This window comes from Loxodonta africana, chromosome 7 (assembly GCF_030014295.1).
Source record: "Loxodonta africana isolate mLoxAfr1 chromosome 7, mLoxAfr1.hap2, whole genome shotgun sequence".
NCBI classification, from domain to species: Eukaryota; Metazoa; Chordata; class Mammalia; order Proboscidea; family Elephantidae; genus Loxodonta; species Loxodonta africana.
In genome coordinates, this window is record NC_087348.1 from 65,128,577 (window position 1) to 65,152,314 (window position 23,738).

Consider the following 23,738-nt stretch of genomic DNA (forward strand, 5'->3'; position numbering starts at 1 on the left):
TCGGTCTCCCTGAATTGAATGTGAGAGTCGTAAGAGTGGGAGCTGTGCTTGTCTTGTTTACTGTGTCTGCTTGGTGCCTAGCACATGGTAGGTGCTTAGTAAATATTTGTTGATGAATGAATCAGTCCGTACCTGCTGTGTGCCTAGACTTGTGCTGATCTTTTGGGAAATACACAAGAGTGAAAGACTCCCAGCTCTCCTGTTGGGGGAGAGGGAGTAGCACCTATATTGCTGTTAACAGCAATGTTTATTGAGTGACCAAAATCAATCAATTAATCAATAAAGATAATTAGTGGTACAAGGCAGCACTTGGTGAATGTAAGGCTGCAGATTGACAGAAGGGAGGGCTCCGTGTGACCGGAGGTAGCATGGGTGTGTGAGCATCCTTGAGGTGGCACTTGAGCTGGGGTTGGGTTGGGAATTGAATATGTGCCTGGGGGTAGTAGGTAAGGGGTGCTGTCTCTTGCTTTTCCCAGCTGGGAGAATGGGTCTATGTGGACAGAGGAAACATCTGACAGAAAAAGCCTTTCAGGTAATGCCTTGTCTGGACTGAAACAAATGTCGCTGAGCTGCTGCTGGGCTTGGAGGCCTGATGGTGCATTCTGCTGCTGCATAATCTGTGTGGAGGGCATTTACCTTCTTGGGAGTGTGTGTGTGTGTGTAGTGTGGTGTGTCTGGAATGTTTGTAAGGGAGGGAGGCAAATACAGCTGTAATAAGTTGTATTAAATTTTCTTTTGTTTTACTTCAACCTGGGTTTAGGGGCCTCACAGAAATGAGGCTGCGTTACGGAAATTGGGTACCATAATTTGAATCCCAGAGTGTTGATGTCTCACTTATTTCCCCCCAGATGTTTGTTGTTGATGTGTGCCATCAAGTGGATTCTGACTTATAGTGACGCTATAGGACAGAGTAGAACTGCCCTGTATTTCCTAGGCTGAGATCTTTATGGAAGCTGTTCATCAGATCTTTTCTCCCGTGGAGCGGCTGGTGGATTAGAATTGCTGACCTTTTGGTTAGCAGCTGAGCACTTAACCGTTGCACCACCAGGACTCCTTCCCAGGTGTTTAGCAGCCTGTAAACCTGGTAATGGGGCAGCTCCAGAGATCTCAGGCTGCTTATGTCCTGCACTCCACACTGTGGAACAGACTTTAATTTGCTCTCCTCAAAGTGGGGACTCACAGGGTCTTATGTTCATTCACCATGTAAATATACATGTACCTTCTCTGGGCCGACACAGTTCCAGGTGCAGGAGAAGTAGCAGCGAGCTAAACAAAGTTCCTTCCCTCATGGAGTTTACTTTCCAGTGGGGGAGGTAGACATGAGACCAGTAAACAAATATATAATGTAATGTCAGGGAATGATAAGTGTTGTGAAGAAAAATAAAGCAGAAAAAGAGGATAAGTAATGGGGGTGCTATTTAAGTAGGGTCATACAGTTAGCTTCCTGCCAGGTAAGCTCTGGACTAGTTCTCCTACATTTTCTGTTTTTCCTTAGAGACAGTATAATTTAATGAAAGGAGCCAGGCATTTGACTTACTGTTTACCACGTGTGTGACTGTGGAAAGTTACTTAACCTCTCTGAACCCTAGTTTCTTCATCTGTAAAGTGAGAGCGATAATGCCCATCTCCCAGGTTGTTGTGAGGATTCAAGGAGAGTGTCCGGTACATTGGGAAGAGCTCAGTGATTGGTAGCTGATATTACCCCTGGGGGCTTCTGGGATCTTGCCCCTGCCATGGCTTGCTCCTCCAGACCGGCTATGAAATAGCCTAAGGGAGGCAAGATTTTGTTTGTATGTGTGTATGTATTTTTATAGTTGTTTTAAATCACTTTCCTTCATTCAGGTGTCTTAAAAAACAAACACATTTAAAAAATTTTATTGCCCAGCTCCAGGAAGCAATAGTCAGGAGGTAGATACTTAGAGAAATTATATATAAAGATTTCTGAAATTTTAAAAAGATTCCTTGCAGGTCCGGAATCCCTTATCTTTACTTCTAAATACAAAAAGCTTTGAAAACCCCAAACTGACCTCATATAAGGGTTTATAGTCTTCACCTACTTACAGTGAGTATTTGTACCTTTCGATGTGGAAATGTTACTGTTTTGCTATAGGGTCCTTTACCAGACCTTGCAGTGTTGTTAAGTGCTGTCGAGTCGGTTCCGACTCATAGCGACCCTATGCACAACAGAACGAAACACTGCCTGGTCCTGAGCCTCCCTTACAATTGTTGTTATGCTTGAGCTCATTGTTGAAGCCACTGTGTCAGTCTACCTCTTTTCCGCTGACCCTGTACTCTGCCAAGCATGATGTCCGTCTCCAGGGACTGATCCCTCCTGACAAGTTGTCCAAAGTATGTAAGACGCAGTCTCGCCATCCTTGCAGTGGTATCCCATAATATATGATATATACATGGTATTGCCTTTCTAAAATCTAAAATTATGAATCTCAAATACATCTGGCTGCAGGGGTTCGGATTAGGGCTTATGGACCTATATCACATAAATAACAATAGACATATTGCCCACCAGGGTGAGATCTGTTCCGTTACAGGGATATCACTGTCTAAATCTTGGAGTCACAAAACATTGTACATGGAAAGACCCTGAGAGATCATTGCCAACCTCTTTCACTGTATAAATGAAAAAACAGTGAAATGCCCTGCTTAAGGGCACAACATTCTTGGATAGCTTTGAGTACAAAAAGTTTTTGCCACTTCTCCAGTGATGGTGTGGGGAGAAAGAACAAGAACTTGTCCCAGTGAATTTACTTCCCACGCACTCTGTTCTCATTTCCCCCTCGTTTTTTTCCTTAGCCTCCCTAGGCCATTAGGTTTTATCTAAGGAACTCCATGCTGCTGTCAAAGACAACACTAGGGGCTGGGAGATTGGAAAGGGAAAGGAGCATCATGGGAGAAGTGGTGAATGCTAAGGTCTGCTCTCAGGAGGAAATCGTGGTGTTCTGGGGATGGGGCGTTTAGCATGGATTGCGTATAACAACCTTTTAAGAATGTTGTTGTGTGCCATTGAGTTGATTCTGACTCTTAGCAATCCTATAGGACAGAGTAGAACTGCCCCATAGAGTTTCCTAGACTGTAATCTTTACCGGAGCAGATAACCTGGTCTTTTCTGTCGAGGGGCCACTGGTGTCTTCAAACCACAGACCTTTCGGTTAGCAGCCAAGCGCTTAACCATTTAGAAATCTTGTTTGTTATAGACTCTAAGAGGTATTCAGAGAAATATTGGGATGAGTAAAACATTGACTGCCGTGGTTCCCATACTCTTTTATCTTTGGTTTATTTTATCCCTAGGGTGCAAATAGCTACGGGCAACTTGGCCTGGGCCATAAGGAGGATGTGCTTTTGCCTCAGCAGCTGAATGACTTCTGTGAACCTGGGTGTGTCAGGAGGATCACAGGAGGAGGGGGCCACTCTACAGTTGTCACAGGTAATTTCATTCATGAGCGAATACCTGCTCATTTTCTTATTGAGGTGTTTTCCCCTAGGATGTTATGGCCATCTTTGTATTTTAAGGAGAAAACCATTTTTTTTTTTTTGTGAAAGAGCCATGTTGTCATCAGAGAATCCTAGATTGTCTGAGCTAGAAGGACCTTAGAGATCTTCTAGGACATCCCCCTCATACAAAAGAGGCTCAGAGAGGAAAACTTTTAATTTATGATCGTGAGACAGATTAGTAGGAGAGTTGCAAAAAGTACCACATTTTATGCCATATGTTGCTATTCCGAGGAATCGTGGCGGTGTAGCAGTTAAGCACTTGGCTGTTAACCAGAAGGTTGACAATTGGAACATACCCAGCCATTCCACAGAAGCAAGACCTGTCAGTCTATTCCTGTAAAGTTTACAGCCTAGAAAACCCCAAAGGGGGACTATAGTCTCGGGGGACATCTAGATCAATTGGCATAATATAGTTTATAAAGAAAACGTTCTACGTCTACTTTGGTGAGTAGCGTCTGGGGTCTTAAAAGCTTGCAAGCAGCCATCTGAGATACATCTATTGGTCCCATCCCACCTGGAGCAAAGGAGAATGAAGAAAACCAAAGACACAAGAAAGATACTAGCCCAAAGGACTAAAGGACCACATAAACCAGAGAGTTCACCAGCCTGAGACCAGAAGAACTAGGTGGTGCTCAGCTACTACCAGTGACTGCTCTGACAGGAAACACAACACAGAGTCCCAAACAAAGCAGAAGAATAATGTAGAACAGAATTCAAATTCATGTAAAAAGGCCAGACTTAATGGTTTGACAGACTGGAGGAGCTCCCAAACTATGGCCCCCAGACACTCTGCTAACCCAGACTGAAACCATTCCTAAAATCCACTTTTCAGACAAAGATTAGACAGGCCTATAAAATGAAAAAATAATACACCTGAGGAGCATGCTTCTTAGTTGAACCAAATATACAAGACCAAATGGACAGCTCCTGCCCAAAAGCAGGACGAGAAGGCAGGAAGGGACAGGAACTGAATGAATGGACACAGGGAACCTGAGGTGGAAAGGGGGAGCGTGCTGTCACATTGTGGGGATTACAACCAGTGTAACAAAACAATATGTGTATAAATGTTTGAATGAGAAATTAACTTGAGCTGTAAACTTTCATATAAAGCACGATTAAAAAAAAAAAAGAAAGAAAACCCCATGGGGTAGTTCTGCTTTGTCACATGGGGTCACTGTGATTCAAGGGCACCTAACAACCGCTCTGTCACATGGGGTCACTGTGAGTCAACGGCACCTAACAACAACATTTGCTGTTTAACTTTCACATGGGAATTAGAAGTCTTTGCAATTAGATTGAATATCCTTAAGAGCAAGAACTTGTATTTTCTTTAACCTTCCCTCAAAGTACGTAGAGTAGTACTTAACAAGTACTACAGGTGCCACAGTATTGTAGAGGAGAGTATACTGCATCCTGGTTAAGAGCATGAACTCTGGGATCAAACTGCCTGGGTTCAAATCCTGGTTCTGTGATTTATTAGCTGGGTAGCCTTGGGCAAGTTACTTCATTTCCGTGTGCCACAGCTTCTTCACCTGGATAGTAATGGTGGATGAGGATATTCAGTGAGTTAATAGGACCACATTATGATTTACGTGGGCCCTTGGCAGTTTTGCCTTTGTGGACCCCTTGCTCCATAAAGAAATTTAAAAATTATATTTCATAGTTGCATTGGTATAAAGATGAATGTAATCCAGGCTGCATTTGTTATTCTATATTCATTATTATTATATTTTCATCTTATTTTAAAAGAAATTAAAACAAAACATTTTCCTGGGTCCCTAAAAGTACTGTGGGCCCTGGGCACTGTGCCAACTGTGCCTAAAAGATAAGTTGGCCTTGTACTTAAAGCTCTTAGAACAGTACCTGGTACATTCTAAGTGCTCAATAAATGTTGGCTTTTATTGTTACAGTAGATGCTTAGTTTGATGACTGAGTCCAGGACTTAGAGTTTCCATTTAGATATTAGATTTGAGCCCCTTGGCTCTGTGCCATTTGCTTCCAGAGCATATTAACATACATGGCTTAAAACTTGAGTTGGAAAAAGTTCCTGGTCTGTGACTCCAAATGAGGAGTGACATCCTTTTGCTGGCTTTGGCAGTTGTAATTTCTCCTGCGAACACTATGACTGAGGCCTTTATGTTTTGCAGATGAAGGAGGTCTTTTTGTTTGTGGCCTGAATAAAGATGGACAATTGGGACTTGGTCACACAGAGGATGTTCTGTATTTTACCCCCTGCACATCCCTGCTTGGCTGTCCCATCCAACAGGTGGCCTGTGGCTGGGATTTTACCATTATACTCACAGGTGAGCTCATGCCCGGGGAAATCTGTATCACCATGAAGGGTTTGGGTAAGAAGAACATGGTGGTGGTGAGACTGGTTAAATGAAAGCCTCTTTGTGTTTAAAATACACACGTGCACAAATGATCTCTCTGGTTGTCAAGCACAATTGTGGGATGAATTTTAACAGTAAAAGAGATTGGGCTGGAGAACTTTTGCCAGAGACTGGGGGATGGACTAAATCATCTTTGGTGGCCTCTGTCCCAAGTCATGTGCCTTGGTTAGCTGGCCAGTAGTGCTAGCTAAGGGTTACTCTGGGGAACATGGTGGGGAAGTGTGAGGAAATTAGAGGTTGCCACAGCAGTGATGGCAGCTTTTTCCCAGTGAAGGATTATTTTCTTAATAGTACAGTTGGGCAGAACTGTTTGGTCTCTGTGAAGCCAGATAGCAAATAGGATGTAGAGGAATGTGGTCAAAGGGTTAATAGAATAATGCTCTTGGGAGTAGCGGGGAAGTCCATGGCAATAGTTACTTTGTTAGCTGCCTCCTCCCTTGAGGCATTTTCAGCCCCTCTGCCTGGTTTCACCCTGTCTTGCTGGACATTCTGGATTTAAAGGACGGTTTATGGTTTCTGACCAGGCTCCTTGTTTGTTACAATTCTCTGGCAAGGGCATCATTTGATCATGTCGCTCCCCTGCTTCAAACCCGTGTGGTTTCTCATGTGCATAACTCAAATTCCAAGCTTTTTAGCACATGGCTTTCTGTTACTGTACCTTATCTACCTCTCTTGCCTTGTTTCTTATTCCTCACAACCCCCATACATTTCTCTTTAGCAACACCAAACTACTAATCAAATTCTCATGCCTCTCTGCATTTACACATGCTATTCCCTCTGTCTGGAATGGCCTTTTTTGTCTCCATGATAAACCCTTACTTCTACTCAGCTGTCACTGCCTCTCTTCTGTGGAGGTGTTCTGCAATGTATGTCAAATTTGATAATAATAATTATTAGATCTAAATAATAGCTATCATTTATGAAGAGCTCATTATGGGCCTGTGTTGGGGTTGTAGAGAGTCTATAGATAACATTCTCTTTCCTGCCCACATTTAGAACTAATCATGAGAACTAATATCTCAAAGGCTCAGAGCCTTGGAGATCAGACTATTGGTTTTTTACTGATAACAGCTAAATTGGAGGACACAGTTAATTGTGAGGCCAAGTGGTTCTGCTAACACTCCCCTCATCCAAACTCACTCCCCAGACTCTAGGCCTTCCCCACAGGGGGCATTCTTAGTGCGTGTCAGCCCAGAATGCCTGCTCTGTAGACGCAGATTCAAAATGAGGAGAGAGAAAGGTGCCAAGCCACACATACCCTGTTCCTTACCCCAGCTTCACGAATTGGTTAGGTTATTCTTCCCCTAGAAAGCAGTGAGTATGAGGAAGGACAGGGAGAAAGGCTAGCAGTGCTACCATAATGGAAGTTCCATTACAAAGAAACATGAAAAGTGAGGATTAAGTATCCCTCCATCCCAGCGCTAAGTACTGCGTGAAGTGTTTTACAGAGAATATGGTTCGAATGCCCTGAAACACAGGGCCCCAGCTACCTTGTCTTATTTCTTTTGCTCCTCTCATCCTTCAGCATTTACTCATTGGTCACAAATATCTTACCTCATAGATTTGCAATTTAAATAATTGTATTTTGCAGAAAGCGGTCAAGTTCTATCATGTGGCTCCAACTTGTTTGGCCAATTGGGAGTTCCTCATGGGCCTCAAAGATGTGTGGTTCCCCAGGTCATTGAGGTAAGGATAAAACCCACAAAACCCATTGCTGTTGAATGATTTCTTACTCATAGTGTCCCTATAGGACAAGGTAGAACTGCCCCATAGGGTTTCTAAGGCTGTAATCTTTATGGAAGCAGACTGCCACATCTTTCTCCCATGGAGTGGCTAGTGGGTTTGAACTACCAACCTTTTGGTTAGCAGCCAGGCGATTAACCAGTGTGCCACCAGTGCTCCTGAGGTAAGGATACCCAAACCAAAACCCACTGCCGTCGAGTCGATTCCAACTCTTAGCAACTCTGTAGGACAGAGTAGAACTGCCCTACAGGGTTCCTAAGGCTGTAGATCTTTATGGAAGCAGACTGTCACATCTTTCTCCCATGGGACAGCTGATGGGTATGAACCACCAACCTTTGGGTTAGCAGATGAGCACTTTAACCACTGTGCCACCAGGGCTTCTGAGGGAAGGATAGCACCTTATATTTAGCTTACTCGTGTCCTGTTAAAGTAAGAGCATCTTGATAGCAGCAGTGGTATGATCTTTCATGTGAACTGAATTTTAGAGTTGTCATTGCATTTCCCAGGGTGTTACAGTTATCCCTCCCCAGACTAAAAGGCTTAGTCCTAGAAAACCTGTGAGGTGGTAGAATTTGAATTGAAAAACTTAGGTCTTTCTGGGAAGAATTGGGTTGGTGGTTAGATGTTGTGAAGGAACCCTTGGAAAACTGTTCTGTTAGTCCTCATACTCATTTAACATTTTCTTGAACTCGAATAATAAAGGTAATAGATTTCAGAAGGACACTGATGAAATTTTACAATTCTAAAATTAGTAATAGTGGGAACTGTGTTAGAAACAGAAGTAACTTGCCTAAAGACACTAAGCCTTGCAAATGGTATAGGTCAGTGCTGCCCAATAGAAATACAATGTGAGCTATATATATACTTTAAAATTTTCTGGCAGTCTCATCTAAAAAAAGTAAAACAAAAACAGGTGAAGTTAATTTTTTGAGTAACAGCTTTATTGAGGTGTGTCTTAGTCATCTAGTGCTGCTATAATAGAAATACCACAAGTGGATCTCTTTAACAAAGAGGAGCTTATTCTCTCACAGTCCAGTAGGTTGTAAGTCCAAATTCAGGGCGCTGGCTCCAGGGGGAAAGGCTTTCTTTCTCTGTCGGCTCTGGAAGAAGGTCCTTGTCATCAGTCTTCCCTTGGTCTGGGAACATCTCAGTGCAGGAACCTCAGGTCCAAAGGACACGCTCTGCTCCTAGCCCTGCTTTCCTGGTGGTATGAGGTCCCCCCATCTCTGCTTCTTTCTCTCTTTTAATCTCGAAGAGACTGGCTTAAGACACTACCTAATCTTGTAGATCTCATCAACATAAGTGCTTCTAATCCATTTTATTTCATCATAGTGATAGGATTTACAACACATAGGGAAATCACATAAAATGGTGGATAATCACATAGTACTTGGACTCATGGCCCAGCTAAGTTGACAGATATTTTTTGGGGGCACAATTCAATCCATGACAAGGTGTAATTAACATACCATAAAATTTACTCGTACAAAGCGTACAATCCCGTGGTTTTTACCATATTCACAGAGCTTTGGAGCCATCACCTCTATCTACTGTATTCTTATGCAGATAATGCGTGCACATGGTACGTTGCCAGCTGCACAAACACCGTGCTTGTTATTTCCCAAGGTGCGCTTTGTGTGTTATGTGTATGGGTGCATTCTTTGTGAAAAAAATAAGGTAATTTTAGAACATTTTTATCACTACCAAAGGAAACCCCATAACCGTTAGCTGTCAGTCCCCATTCTCACATTACCCCCAGTCCCTAATGGCCACTAATCTACTTTCCATCTCTGTGGGTTTGCTTTTTCTGGGCATTTCATATAAATGGAATCATACAAGATACTGTGGGACTGTAAACAAACATGATGAAGCCCCATAGGGGCTGTGACTGATGCATTTACAGTCCGTTTAAAAGAGAAAGTCTTGGAAGAAGTACAACCGGAATGCTCCTTGGAAGCAAGGATGGTGAGACTGCATCTTACATACTTTGGACAAGTTGTCAGGAGGGATCAGCCCCTGGAGAAGGACATCATGCTTGGCAGAGTACAGGGTCAGCGGAAAAGAGGAAGACCCTCAACGAGGTGGATTGACACAGTGGCTGCAACAATGGGCTCAAGCATAGCAACGATTGTAAGGACGGCTCAGGACCGGGCAGTGTTTCGTTCTGTTGTGCATAGGGTCACTATGAGTTGGAACCAACTCGACAGCACCTAACAACAACAACAAAAGAGAAAGATTGACCAAGTGGAGCCTATTTAAAGGAAAGAAACTGGATGGTGAGGGAATTTGAAACCGTGTCACCGTAAGAGTGATGGCTGTTGCAATCAGGGATGTTTGGCCTAAAGGAGAGATACGTATTAGTTATCTATTGCTGTGTAACAAATTACTCCAAAACTTAGCTTAAAACAGGAAATGTTTATTATCTCACACAGTTTCTGAGGGTCAGAAATCTGGGAATAGATTAGCTAGTCTCTCAGAAGTTGTAGTCAAGATGCAGTCAATGCATTCTTCTCAAGGCTCGGCTGGGCTAGAGGATCCACTTTCAAGCTCTATCATGTGGATGTTGGCAGGAGGCTCCGTTCCTTGCCTGTGGGTCTCTCCATAGAACTATTCAGACAGGCAGCTGGCTTCCCCCAAGTGTGGTCCAAGAGAGAGAGGCCACACAGGCAGCCTTACTGCCTTTTATTACTTTGTCTTTCAGTCATACATCCTTATTGTATTCATTGGAAATGAGTCACTAAATCCAATGCAAACTCAAGGAGGGTTGGGGATGAATAAGCTCCCCATCTTGAAAGGAGGAGTGTCAAAGAATTTGAGGTTATATTTTTAAAACCATTGCATGCAGAAGACATTACAGGTATCTTCAGCCATTGGAAAGCATTGTCAGAAGCTGTAGGCAGACATGTTTGTTTCCACCAAGGAGATAAATGGAACTGTACAAAGATGGAACAGACACCTGGGGAGGCTCTGAGCCTTGTATTACTGGAGCTAGGTGTTTGGAAGGGGTTGGATTACTTGGTAATCCACTTGGTAGGGTGTTTCCAAGGGGTTTTAGCATTGGATGGGGATTGGACTAGATCAGGGGTTGGCAGACTACAGCCCTTGGTAAATAAAGTTATATTGCAACACAGCCACACCCATTCATTTCTGTATTGTCTGTGGCTACTTTTAGGCTACAGTGGCAGAGTTGAGTATTTGTGACAGAAAGTATATGGCCGACAAAGTCTTAAATACTTACTGTCTGGCAAAAACATTACAGAAGAAGTTTGCCAACCCTGGGCTCAATGCCCTTTAAGGCCCCTTCCAGCCCTGAGAAACATTGTGGTATGGTATTGTAGTTATTCTTTTTTTTTTTTTTGAAACATACAGGAATATTTGGAGCTCTGCTGACACAGTGGTTAAGAGCTTGGCTGCTAACCAAGGGGCCGGCAGTTCAAATCCACCCAACTGCTCCTTGGAAACCCTGCAGGGCAGTTCTACTCTGTCCTATAGGGTTGCTGTGAATCAGAATCGATGCAACAGCAACGGGTTTGGTTTGTTTATAGAAGTATTTATGGGTAAAATGAGGTGGGGGGGACCTTTTAAATCAATCAGACACATAATAGAGACCATGCTGTGTTATATTTGGACATAAATAGCATAACATTTTGTGGACGGATAACCCTAAGATGTAAATTCTGTGTCCTTTGACAGCTCCTGAGAGAGGAGGTTGTGTGTGTTGCTGCTGGACTGAGGCATGCATTAGCTGCTACAGGTGATTATTTTCCTTTTGTTTCCTGAATAGGCACGCAGCAAGGAGAGGCTGAGCTTCAGGAGAAATAAGCTTTAAGGAGTAGTTCCTTACAAGTGTTCTGCTGTGTTGCAGTTCTGTCTTAAAAGGAGAGGGCATAAGGCAGAAGTCATGTGGGAAAGCAGGGAGGGAGGGAAACAAACTTTACTGCTCTTCATTATGATCTAGGCATGGTGCTAGGTTCTCTTGATTTCATTACTTCATTTACTCCTCACAGCCATGCTGTGACGTGAGTTTAATTTTTACACCTGAGGAAACTGAGGCCCAGAAAGGTTAAAATGCTGTTTAAGGTTACACAGAGTAAGATAGTAAGAGGTAGAGCTGGGATCAGAGCCTGGGATCTGAAATCTGTGGCTTCCAAGGCCCACATTCTTAGCAGCGAACTGGGCTGCCTTCCTAATGGATTTTAATGGTTATTCTGTTTTAATGTTTAATGCCTATTTAAAAGCTTCAGGTGAGCTTATCTTCTGTACCATGAGCGGGGTGATGAGATGGGGCCAGTGGTGCCTGTGTGGTTGGGGATGGAAGGTGAAGAGGGGAGAGGTGATGTGTGGAAGAGCAGTGACCCTTTTTTCTCTCCCTTCCTCATCTTTCTGCTCTCCCTCCTGTTGGGCAGAAGGACAGCACTGACTGTCTGTGGCAGCCGAGGCCCAAGTGCTTGGTGAGTCCAGTTATAGGTTGGACAGAAGAGCAAGGAGGTGGGCAAGAGTCCAGGGTGACACTGTGTAAAATGGTCTGGGGGTTAGCATTGACTGTACTTATTTTTTTTTTTTTTTCCAAAATTAAGCTTTTTGAGATAAATATGGATTTACTTACAGTTGTAAAAAATATTACTGAGAGATCCCTAGGCCCCTTTTTTCAGTTTCCTCCAGTGGTAGCATCTTACAAAACTATAGTGCAATACCACAATCAGGATATTGACGTTGATAGAGTCAAGAACATTTCCACCACCACAATGATCCCTCCTGTTGCCCTTTTGTAGCCATACCCGCTTCCCTCTTATCCCTTTCTTAAACCAGAAAACCAAACCCATTGCCGTCGAGTCAGTTCTGACTAAAAGCAACCCCATAGGATGGAGCAGAACTGCCCATAGGGTTTCCAAGGAGCAGTTAGCATATTCAAACTGCTAACCTGTTGGTGGGCAGTCAAGCTCTTAACCACTGTGCCACCAGGGCTGCATTTCTTAGTCCCTGGGAAACACTCATCTCTTCATCTCTATAATTTTGCCATTTCAGGAGTGTAAATCATACAGTATGTAACATTTTGGGATTGGTTATTTTCACTCAGTGTAATTCCCTGGAGATTCATTCAGGTCGTTGTGTTTATCAATAATTTGTTCCTTTATTATTGCTGAGTAGTGTTCCATGGTATGGATGGATGTACCAGGGTTTGTTTAACCATTAACCCATTGAAGGACATCTGGGTTGTTTGCAGTTTTTGTCTACTATGAATAAAGAAAGCTGCTATAAACATTTGTGGACAGGTTTTTATGTGAATATCAATTTTCATATCTCTGGGATAAATGCCCAGAAGCGTGGTTGCTGAGTTGTGTGGTAGTGATTATACTTTTCTAAGCAGCTTCTTCTCTTAGAAATCAGCAGGGTAGGAGAATTGCGTATCATTGCTTTACTTCCCTCTTTTCTACCAGTTTCTGTCATTGCTAGTTTTATGTGTATGTTTCTGCCCAGTTACAAAGCAGTGCAGTTCCTATTATTGGTAAGTTTGCCCCCATTTAATCTATAAATATTTCTGCATGCATCTCTAAAGCATGTAGACTATTTGAAAATGTTACCATAGTATCATTATCACACCTAAAAAATTTAACAATCTATAGTGTTAAGTCAGTGTTTAAATTTCTCTGATTTTTTCAAAAATATATATTTTTTCTGTTTGTTTGAATTAGTATCTGAATAAAGTTTTTTACATTGCAGTTGGTTAATATGAACCCCAAGTTATGTAAATAAATTAAAAAATGTTTATTGTGGTAAAAAAAAAGTATATATATACACATATATATGTGTACATATGTGGAGCCCTGGTGGTGCAGTGGTTAAGAGCTTGGCTTCAAATCTTCAGATTCACTAACTGCTCCTTAGAAACCATATGGGGCAGTTCTACTCTGTCCTGTAGGGTCGCTATGAGTTGGAATCGACTTGACAGCAACTAGTTTATGTATATAGGCATGTATGTGTGTGTGTATATATATGTATACAAAATTCAGTGACATGAATTACATTCACCATGTTGTGCAACCATCACCACTATCTATTTCTAAAAAAATTTCGTCAACCCAGACAGAAACTCAGCACCCTTTAAGCAATAACTCCCAACTCTTCCTTCCCCCAATTCCTGGTAATCACTAAAGACACTTTTGTCTCTATACATTTGCCTATTCTAGATATTTCATATAAGTAGGATCATGCAATATTTGTCCTTTTGTGTGATTTGTTTCACTTAGCATAATGTTTTCAAGGTTCATCCATGTCATAGCCTGTATCAGAACTTCATTCCTTTTTATGGCTGAATAATATTGAATTGTATGTACATACCACATTTTGTTTATTCATTTGTTGATGGACGTTTGGTTTGTTGCCACTTTTTGGCGATTGTGAATAATGCTGCAGCGAATACTGGTGTGCAAGTATCTGTTTGCATCCTTGCTTTCAGGTTTTTTGGGTATATACCTAGGAGTAGAATTACGGGGTCATATGGTAAGTCTATGTTTAACTTTTTGAGGAGCCGTCAACTGTTTTCCATTGTGGCTCTGCCATTTTACATTTCCACCAGGTATAGGTGAAGGTTCCAGTTTTTCCATATCCTTGCCAATACTTGTTACTTTTAGTTTTTCTGGTAACAGCAATCCTAGTGGGTGTTTTGGAGCCCTGGTGGCACAGTGGTAAAGAGCTCAGCTGCTAACCAAATGGCCGGCAGTTCTAATCCACCAGCTGCTCCTTGGAAACCCTATGGAGCAGTTCTACTCTGTCCTATAGGGTCACTGTGAGTTGAAATTGACTTGACGGCAATGGGTTTTTTTGGTTTAGTGGGTGTGAAGTAGTGTCTCATTGTGGTTTTTATTTGCATTTCCTGTGAGTTGGAATTGTCTCCATGGCAGTGGGTAATGACTAATGATGTTGAGCATCTTTTCATGTGCTTATTGGTCATTTATATATCTTCTTTGGAGAAATGTCTATTTAGATCCTTTGCCCATATTTTAATTGAGTCGTTTGCCTTTTTGTTGTTGAGTTGTAGGAGTTCTTTATATATTCTGGATATTAAACCCTTATCAGTTATATGGTCCCCAAATACTTTCTTCTATAGGCTGTTGCTTTACTTCCTTGATTAAGTCCTTTGTTGCACAGAAGTTTTTAAGACACTTTTAAGCTATAGTTCCTTTTCCTGTCTTTTCCCACCTTGCAATTTATTTGTTGAAAAGATAAGTTTTGTTTAATTTCAATGTGCTCTGCTCACATTATGCTCAGCCATCATAGCTTATTTTTCACAAAGCAGGCTTGTCTATTTATAGCCTAGATCATTGGTTATGGGACGCTTCCAGAGGAGCTGATCTCCAGTATTGCTGTTGGGTGATGGATCCTGGTTGCATACATCTGACTGTAGACCAAATATATAGAATTTCATCTAGGCATTTATGTGGGGTTCAGAACATGGGTACACAAATTAGATTCAGTGGACGGGGAAGTAAAAATCCATTCTGTCAAAATAGTGGCTATTAACAAGCTATTTTGTAATCATGAATATGTATGTATTTGGCAATTAGAAATCTCTGAATTCATCTTGGTGCAGGGAGAGGGCACTATGTTAAGTGTTAGGAGACCTGAATCCTGGTATGTTCTCTGCTTCTAACTCCCTGTGTGGCCTTGGACAAATCATATCCCCTCTTCAAGGCCTCAGTTTCCTCATCTAGTAAGTGTGTGGGATGGTCTTGATGATCTTCAAGGTTCGTTACAGCTCTAACTGAAGCCTGAGTTGTCCTTTCAAGTTCAACATGAACTGAGTGTCGTTCCAGTGATTTGACTCTGGAGGAATGTCCTGGAACTTTTTGGGATAGAGTTTTATTATGTTGGAAACGGCAATGGGCAATGGGTTGGATGGTCTTAGGTTGCCCTTCTCAAAGACCAGATTTTTAGTTTACTTGTTGGTAACTCCTGTGACCAGTCATAGGACCCCCTTGAAGCAATGAGCTTCTCCATAATAGTCATGTTAAGTGAGAATGAATTGGAAATCTCCCATAGCAGCAAAGTTCAAAGAGCAATCTTGTCTCACCCTGATGCACATTTTCTCTGTTTTCTCCTTTGCTCCTTTGGGAAGCAAGTGGCATCGTGTTCCAGTGGGGCACTGGCTTGGCATCATCTGGACGGCGGTTGTGCCCCGGGCAGACTCTCCCATTGTTTTTGACAGCAAAGGAACCGAGCAGAGTGACAGGTGAGGCCCTGTTTTCTTCTGAGTCTTAGATTTATTCTTTGTCAGGAAGTAGAGACACAGGTGTGCAGAACATGGGTAAATGGATTTTTTTTTTTTTAATAACTTTTATTAAGCTTCAAGTGAACGTTTACAAATCCAATCAGTCTGTCACATATAAGTTTACATACATCTCACTCCCTACTCCCACTTGCTCTCCCCCTCTTGAGTCAGCCCTTTCAGTCTCTCCTTCCTTGACAATTTTGCCTGCTTCCCTCTCTCTCTATCCTCCCATCCCACCTCCAGACAAGAGTTGCCAACACAACCTCAAGTGTCCACCTGATATAATTAGCTCACTCTTCATCAGCGTCTCTCTCCCACCCGCTGACCATTCCCTTTCATTTCTGATGAGTTGTCTTCGGGGATGGTTCCTGTCCTGTGCCAACAGAAGGTCTGGGGAGCATGGCCGCCGGGATTCCTCCAGTCTCAGTCAGACCATTAAGTTTGGTCTTTTTATGAGAATTTGGGGTCTGTATCCCACTGATCTCCTGCTCCCTCAGGGGTCCTCTGCTTTGCTCCCTGTCAGGGCAGTCATCGATTGTGGCTGGGCACCAACTAGTTCTTCTGGTCTCAGGATAATGTAGGTCTCTGGTTCATGTGGCCCTTTCTGTCTCTTGGGCTCTTAGTTGTCGTGTGGCCTTGGTGTTCTTCATTTTCCTTTGCTCCAGGTGGGTTGAGACCAATTGCTGCATCTTAGATGGCCGCTTGTTAGCATTTAAGACCCCAGACGCCACATTTCAAAGTGGGATGCAGAATGATTTCATAATAGAATTATTTTGCCAATTGACTTAGAAGTCCCCTTGAGCCATAGTCCCCAGACCCCCGTGCTTGCTCCGCTGACCTTTGAAGCATTCATTTTATCCCGGAAACTTCTTTGCTTTTGGTCCAGTCCAGTTGAGCTGACCTTCCATGTATTGAGTGTTGTCTTTCCCTTCACCTAAAGCAGTTCTTATCTACTGATTAATCAATAAAAAACCCTCTCCCACCCTCCCTCCCTCCCCCCCTCGTAACCACAAAAGTATGTGTTCTTCTCAGGTTTACTATTTCTCAAGATCTTATAATAGTGGTCTTATACAATATTTGTCCTTTTGCCTCTGACTAATTTCGCTCAGCATAATGCCTTCCAGGTTCCTCCATGTTATGAAATGTTTCAGAGATTCGTCACTGTTCTTTATCGATGCGTAGTATTCCATTGTGTGAATATACCACAATTTATTTACCCATTCATCCGTTGATGGACACCTTGGTTGCTTCCAGCTTTTTGCTATTGTAAACAGAGCTGCAATAAACATGGGTGTGCATATATCTGTTTGTATGAAGGCTCTTGTATCTCTAGGGTATATTCCTAGGAGTGGGATTTCTGGGTTGTATGGTAGTTCTATTTCTAACTGTTTAAGATAACGCCAGATAGATTTCCAAAGTGGTTGTACCATTTTACATTCCCACTAGCAGTGTATGAGAGTTCCAATCTCTCCGCAGCCTCTCCAACATTTATTATTTTGTGTTTTTTGGATTAATGCCAGCCTTGCTGGTGTGAGATGGAATCTCATCGTAGTTTTAATTTGCATTTCTCTAATGGCTAATGATCGAGAGCAGGGTAAATGGATTTTTGCTTTCAATATTTCTCGGTCTCTCTAACTCTTTATAGGTTAGTCTGTTTGTCTTGTTGGGATTTTAATGAAACAACCTTTCTTTGCTGCCAAAGTTTGGAACCTATTAAGAAATAAATGTAAGTCAGGTAGGTGGAGATCAAAAGAGGAGCTCTAGAGCTGTTAAAAGCTAGGTTGGAGGATACAGCTTAGGTGTGTGGAGATAACGTGTAGCAGTAGCGAGCCTCTAAAATCTGAATCCCACATTAAACTTACCCACCAGTGGTGGAGCAGTTGCGTAGAACTAGCCCTCTAAGCTTACTGCCTGGCTGTGAGCACATGAAGATGCACCTCTCTGCAGGCAGGCACATCCCAAAGGGTGGACCCAAAAGGACTGTGCCTCACGCGCCTAGTTCCTTCTCCCAAAAGGGAAGCAGGAGTGGGTAAGGATGTAGAGACAGGGGCCAGGCATGTTCCTCTAGGCAATCTGTCTACATGGGAACACGAGGAGTAGATAAGAAGTGTTCTGTCCAGCAGGTCTGTTGGTTGGTGTTTTGTTGGTGAATTGGTCTGTAAGTCTTTCTCTGTTTCTGTCTCCCGCTTTTTGCCGAGTCTCATTTCCTCTGTCCCACTCTGTCTCTGTTTGTCAGCTCCCCTCCGTTCTCTACTCTTTCTTTGTAATATCTCCATCTCCCTCTTCTCCCCGTTTCTTCCTCGTGACCTAGTTCACTGAGGACTGGCTATAAGAAAAACCAGTACAGGAGACCTCTAACCACTGTCCTCTAGCTCAGAACAAAGGAGGAGTTTTAGAGAGCAGTAGCCAGGGGAGAGGGAGAAAAGGGAAGGTGTAGGTTGCAGTGGAAGTGTTGTACAAGGCGTTGGAATCACCCTATTTTCCTGACCCATGAAGGTTCTCTTCTTCAGCTGGGGGTGGGATTAGCTTCCTTGAAGTCCATTGGTTGATTCGGGGAGGGCACTCTTAGAAAAAGTGGAAGGGGACACTGGGTGCCAGACAGGCTATCCACTTCACATGACATTTAAGACATTCATCATACAAACTCATACTTCCCAGACATTTTTTTCTGCCTCACCAAGGTAGTCACTGTTCCCTGGCCATATCCTGCTTTCTTGTTCCCTGTGCCTTTCTGCAAACTGTTACCTCTGCCTGAAATGCCTTTTGCTTCCTGTTCTCTCTGGGAAGATGCTGAGAATTTTTCAAGGCCTAGTTCTCAGATACAGCTTTCTCAGTAAAGACTTCCCTCTTCGGCTTTCATTGCATTTTCTCCACTTGCTTGGATAGCACTCCTGTATTATTATTGTTTATATATTTTTCCCACATGCCAAAGATTATGAGCATTTTAGGGGGAGGAACTGTGTACAGGATTCTACTCTGTATTTTAGCACAGGACCTGTAACTAGAAGGAACGAAAAATGTTTTTTATTTGATTTGATTTAAAAAACCTGTTTGGAGTGTGCTCAGGATAGAGCTAGATTCAGAGTTGACTTTGGAGGATTTTTCACTTTTCATCCTCTCATCTTCATCTTACCTGGAACTGGAGCTGGAGCCCGGGTTATTCTATCCCCATCTGGCCACTGGAAGCCCAGTATTTCCTCCCTTGTGAATGTGGCTGGGAACATCTGCTCTGTCCCTTTATCATTCCACAGGACACTTGAAGGTATGAGGGCCATTTTATCAAGACACTAGTCAGTTAAATTAGAAGTGTCAGAAGAGAGTTCCCAAATAAGACTGCATTTCTCTGCAAGTTATCTAAACTTCCAGCCAGGGTTGATTTGGATTATACCTTGTCAGTGAAGGCCATGTGATTCGGGGGAAAAGGTGCTAAGTTTGTAGATGTAAGTCCACTTTAAATTCTAGTTTTGCCTGCATGTTGTTAGGAGGCCTGAGTTTGTATCTAAGTGACTGCACATGATAAAAAAAAAAAATAGCAGTTGAATATATAAGATGTCATAGCTTCTAGACTTACTCAGTGGAGCTAGTCACAATCAACTCAATGGCAGCTGACACCACCACCACCACCCCCCGACACCAATATTATTATGTGCATACACCTATATTTATTTACCTGTCTTTCTATATTACAAACCAGGAATTTACACTCGTACCTCCAATTATAATCCACTATTACATGGTTGATTCTAGCCTTTCCCCTTTTCATATTTGTATCTCTCCTCTTCTCTCTGATAGTGAGAAACCTGGCTCCCTTATCCTCTGCAGATTTAGTTATTTGTCCAGTCTCCTTGTGTGAAACCAGTGTCCAAACCATGCCAGCCATTGTCTTGGCCAGGAGCTGCTGACTCAAGCCTGCCTGTAACTGGCTGAGAGTTTCTCCCCAGGCCCTGGTAGTACTGACTGAGAGTCCCCTTTCTGTCCAACTTGTTCTGCTGTAAATATAATTTCAAAAGTTTTTTTTTTTTTTGGCAGGCCTAGAGACTTCTAAAGTAAGATGTGTTCTTGCTGGCTCAGATCACTCAGCTTCATTAACAGGTAGGTACCAGTTCTTTTAGTTTAACATGCTGATCAGAATTCTGAACATGACTGCCTAACATGGCGATACTGTGATACAGTGGGGAGGTCCTAGACTTTGGAGTTAGAATCCTGACTCCACCACTGGTATGATCTTAGACCAATTACTTTACCTTTCTGAGACAATTTCTTTCTTTGTTTTTTTTTAGTACTTCTGTTGATTTGATTTGAGAATCAGTTGTAGCCACATATTTATGATGCCTTCCTTACCACTGTCTTTTTTTTTTTTTAATTTTATTGTGCTTTAGGTGACTGTTTACAGCTCAAGTTAATTTCTCATTCAAAAATTTATACACATATTGTTTTGTGACATTGGTTACAATTCTCATAATGTAACAGCACGTTCCCTCTTTCTACCCTGGGTTCCCTGTGCCCATTTGTCTAGTTCCTGTCCCTCCTTGCCTTCTTGTCTTGCTTTTGGACAGGAGTTGTCCATTTGGTCTTGTATGTTTGATTGTACTAAGAAGCATGCTCCTCATGTGTGTTATTTTTTGTTTTATAGGCCTGTCTAATCTTTGTCTGAAAAGTGGGCTTCAGGAATGGTTTCAGTTTTGAATTAACAGAGTGTCTGGGGAACATAGCCTTGGTGGTCCCTCCAGTCTCTGTCAGTCCTGTAAGTCTGGTCTTTTTACGTGAATTTGAATTCTGTTTTACATTTTTCTCCCATTCTGTCTGGGACTCTCTGTTGTGATCCCAGTCAGAGTGGTCGGTGGTCATAGCTGGGAACCATCTAGTTCTTCTGGTCTCAGGCTGGTGGAGTCTCTAGTTCATGTGATCCTTTAGTCCTTTGGGCTAGTGTTTTTCCTTGTGTCTTTGGTTTTCTTCATTCTCTTTTTCTCTAGTGGGTTTGTTTTTTTGGAAACCCAGGTGACGTAGTGGCTAAGTGCTGTGGCTGCTAATCAAAGGGTCAGCAGTTCAGATCTGCCAGGCGCTCCTTGGAAACTCTGTGGGGCAGTTCTACCCTGTCCTGTAGGGTTGCTGTGAGTCAGAATTGACTCGACAGCAATGGGTTTGGGTTTTTTTTTTTCTTTTTCTCTGGATGGGATGGGAGTAATAGATGTATTTTAGGTGGCTGCTCACAAGCTTTTAAGACCCTAGATGCTACTCACCAAAGTGGGATGTAGCTAGATGTCCCCTGAGACTATGTGAGACCATTTTCTTGTCTGTAAAATACTTTGTGGGTAGTTATGAAGATTATATGAGCTAATATATGTAAAGCACTCATGTCAAACATAGGTTCACTTCCTCTTCCTCTGAGTTTGTTTTTCATCTGTACAATGGGGATGAAATATCTTCCCCTCAGGGTAATGGTAATTACCAAATCATATAACCAACAGTAAGTTTATGTATACCATATTCATATCTTATCTATCTAATCAATGTATGTGTTTTTATTATAGCTCAGCTCTCTAGCTGTTTATTCTCTTTAGCTGTTTAATCTTGAACTAGTTTATTTTATTCATCTCCCTAATCCATTTCTCTGTCTCTTTGTTTACTCTCATGATTTATCTACTTTGTTTATTTGCCTGTATAACTCTTATTTATTTATCACTCATCTGTATATCTTTTTTCTCATCTATGTGTGGTTACATAGTTCTTTAAATCACTTATGTATATATTCTTAGTTATGTATAGGTACAAATCTAGTTGTGTCTGTATTTCTCTATTTTATATATTTCTCTATTTGATCTCTTCTATCCATCTTTCAACCTTATTTTTCTTAGGATATATCCCTCTGTTTGTGTATCCATCCGTTTGACATACTCAGCCAGTAGTGACTTTCCCTTGGGAGGCAATGCAGACTTTTCTTGAAAGTGAACGTTATTCCTTCCATTTAGCCCCAGATTGCTCTGACACCTGCTGGTAGGCTGGAGACTATAGCTCTGAGATTCATTTTGGTAATTCCACCCACACAGAGCTGAAAGCATTACACTTTTTAACCCAAGGGGAATGACTTTCATACTTAGTGTTTTCAGTGTTTTAGTGGGAATTCAGGTGTGTACAGAGTATCTGTAAATTAATGGTAACATATATTCTTTGGCATCAAAGTTACAATGCATTCCAACTGAAAAGTGGTTATTGTTACTGAAAAACTCTTCCTAGAGCACAAGAGCTATAATATGAGAGAGCTTAGTTAACAAATTCTGAACTACAGATACTTGTTATTTAATGACTGTAAAACAAACAGCTAACCAAAGAAACACACCTACTTTTAGCCTATGTCTCATATTAGCTGTGTATGTATATGTATGTGTATATATATGTATCTTATTATATTTTTGGTGAAAGTTGTTGTTGTTAGGTGCCGTTGAGTCAGTTCCGACTCATAGCAACCCTTTGTACAACAGAACAAAACACTGCCTGGTCCTGCAGCATTCCCAAAATTGTTGCTATGCTTGAGCCAGTTGTTGCAGCCACTGGGTCAGTCTGTCTTGTTGAGGGTCTTCCCCTTTTTTGCTGACCCTCTACTTTACCAAGCATGATGTCCTTCTCAAGGGACTGATCCTTCCTGATAACATGTCCAAAGTGTGTGAGACATATATGGTCTCACCTTCCTTGCTTCTAAGGAGCATTCTGGTTGTACTTCTTCCAAGACAGATTTATTTGTTCTTTTGGCAGTCCCTGGTATATTCAATATTCTTCTCCAACACCATAATTCAAAGGTGTCAGTTCTTCTTCAGTCTTCCTTATTCATTGTCCAGCTTTCACATATATAAGAGGAGATTGAAAACACCATGGCTTGGGTCAGGCGCACCTTAGTCCTCAGGGTGACATCTTTGCTTTTTAACACTTTAAAGAGATCTCTTGCAGCTGATTTGTCCAATGCAACGCGTCTTTTGATTTCTTGACTGCAGCTTCCAAGGCTGTTAATTGTGGATCCAAGTAAAGTGAGATCTTTGACAACTTCAGTATTTTCTCATGATGTTGCTTATTGGTCCTGTTGTGAGGATTTTTGTCTTCTTTATTGAAGGCTGTGGTCTTTGATCTTCATCAGTGAGTGCTTCAAGTCCTCTTCACTTTCGGCAAGCAAGGTTGTATCGTCTGCATAATACAGGTTGTTAATGAATCTTCCTCCAATCTTGATATCCCATTCTCCTTCATATACTCCAGCTTCTTGGATTATTTGTTCAGCATACAGATTGAATAGGTGTGGTGAAAGAATACAACTCTGACGCACACCTTTCCTGACTTTAAAACATGCAGTATCCCCTTGTTCTGTTCGAATGACTGGGTCTTGATTGATGTACAGGTACCTCACGAGCACAATTAAATGTTCCGGAATTCCCAGTCTTCACAGTGTTATCCGTAAGTTGTTATGAACCACACAGTCGAATGCTGTAGCATAGTCAATAAAGCACAGGTAAACATCTTTCTGATACCCTCTTCTTTCAGCCAGGATCCATTTGATATCAGCAGTGATATTCCTGGTTCTATGTCCTCTTCTAAATCCGGCCTGAATTTCTGGCAGTTCCCTGTCAATATACTGCTGCAGCTGGTTTTGAATGATCTTCAGCAAAATTTTACTTATGTGTGATATTAAGGATATTTATTGTTCCATAATTTCTGCATTTGGTTGGATCACCTTTTTTGGGAATAGGCATAAATATGGATCTCTTCCAGTCCGTTGGCCAGGTAGCTGTCTTCCAAATTTCTTGGCATGGACGAGTGAGTACCTCCAGCACTGCAACCAT

At 42.1% G+C, this 23,738-nt stretch overlaps 1 protein-coding gene across 7 annotated transcripts in view; it reads left to right on the forward strand.

Annotated features, from left to right (window-relative positions):
- Positions 1-23,738, forward strand: part of SERGEF (secretion regulating guanine nucleotide exchange factor) — a 267,343-nt gene that overhangs the window by 824 nt on the left and 242,781 nt on the right. For 6 of the 7 annotated variants that reach the window (XR_010322456.1, XM_003412150.4, XM_023550806.2 and 3 more), the window contains exons 2-7: positions 3,307-3,442; positions 5,658-5,813; positions 7,495-7,589; positions 11,340-11,400; positions 15,763-15,876; positions 19,945-20,007. Coding sequence is in view for 6 of the 7 variants with exons in the window: in XM_003412150.4 (XP_003412198.3) it covers positions 3,307-3,442; positions 5,658-5,813; positions 7,495-7,589; positions 11,340-11,400; positions 15,763-15,876; positions 19,945-20,007 (625 nt within the window). In the remaining variant the exon portion in view is untranslated. Of the gene's footprint in view, positions 1-476; positions 533-3,306; positions 3,443-5,657; positions 5,814-7,494; positions 7,590-11,339; positions 11,401-15,762; positions 15,877-19,944; positions 20,008-23,738 lie in introns of all 7 variants that reach the window. The other variant, XM_023550808.2, reaches the window with a different exon arrangement.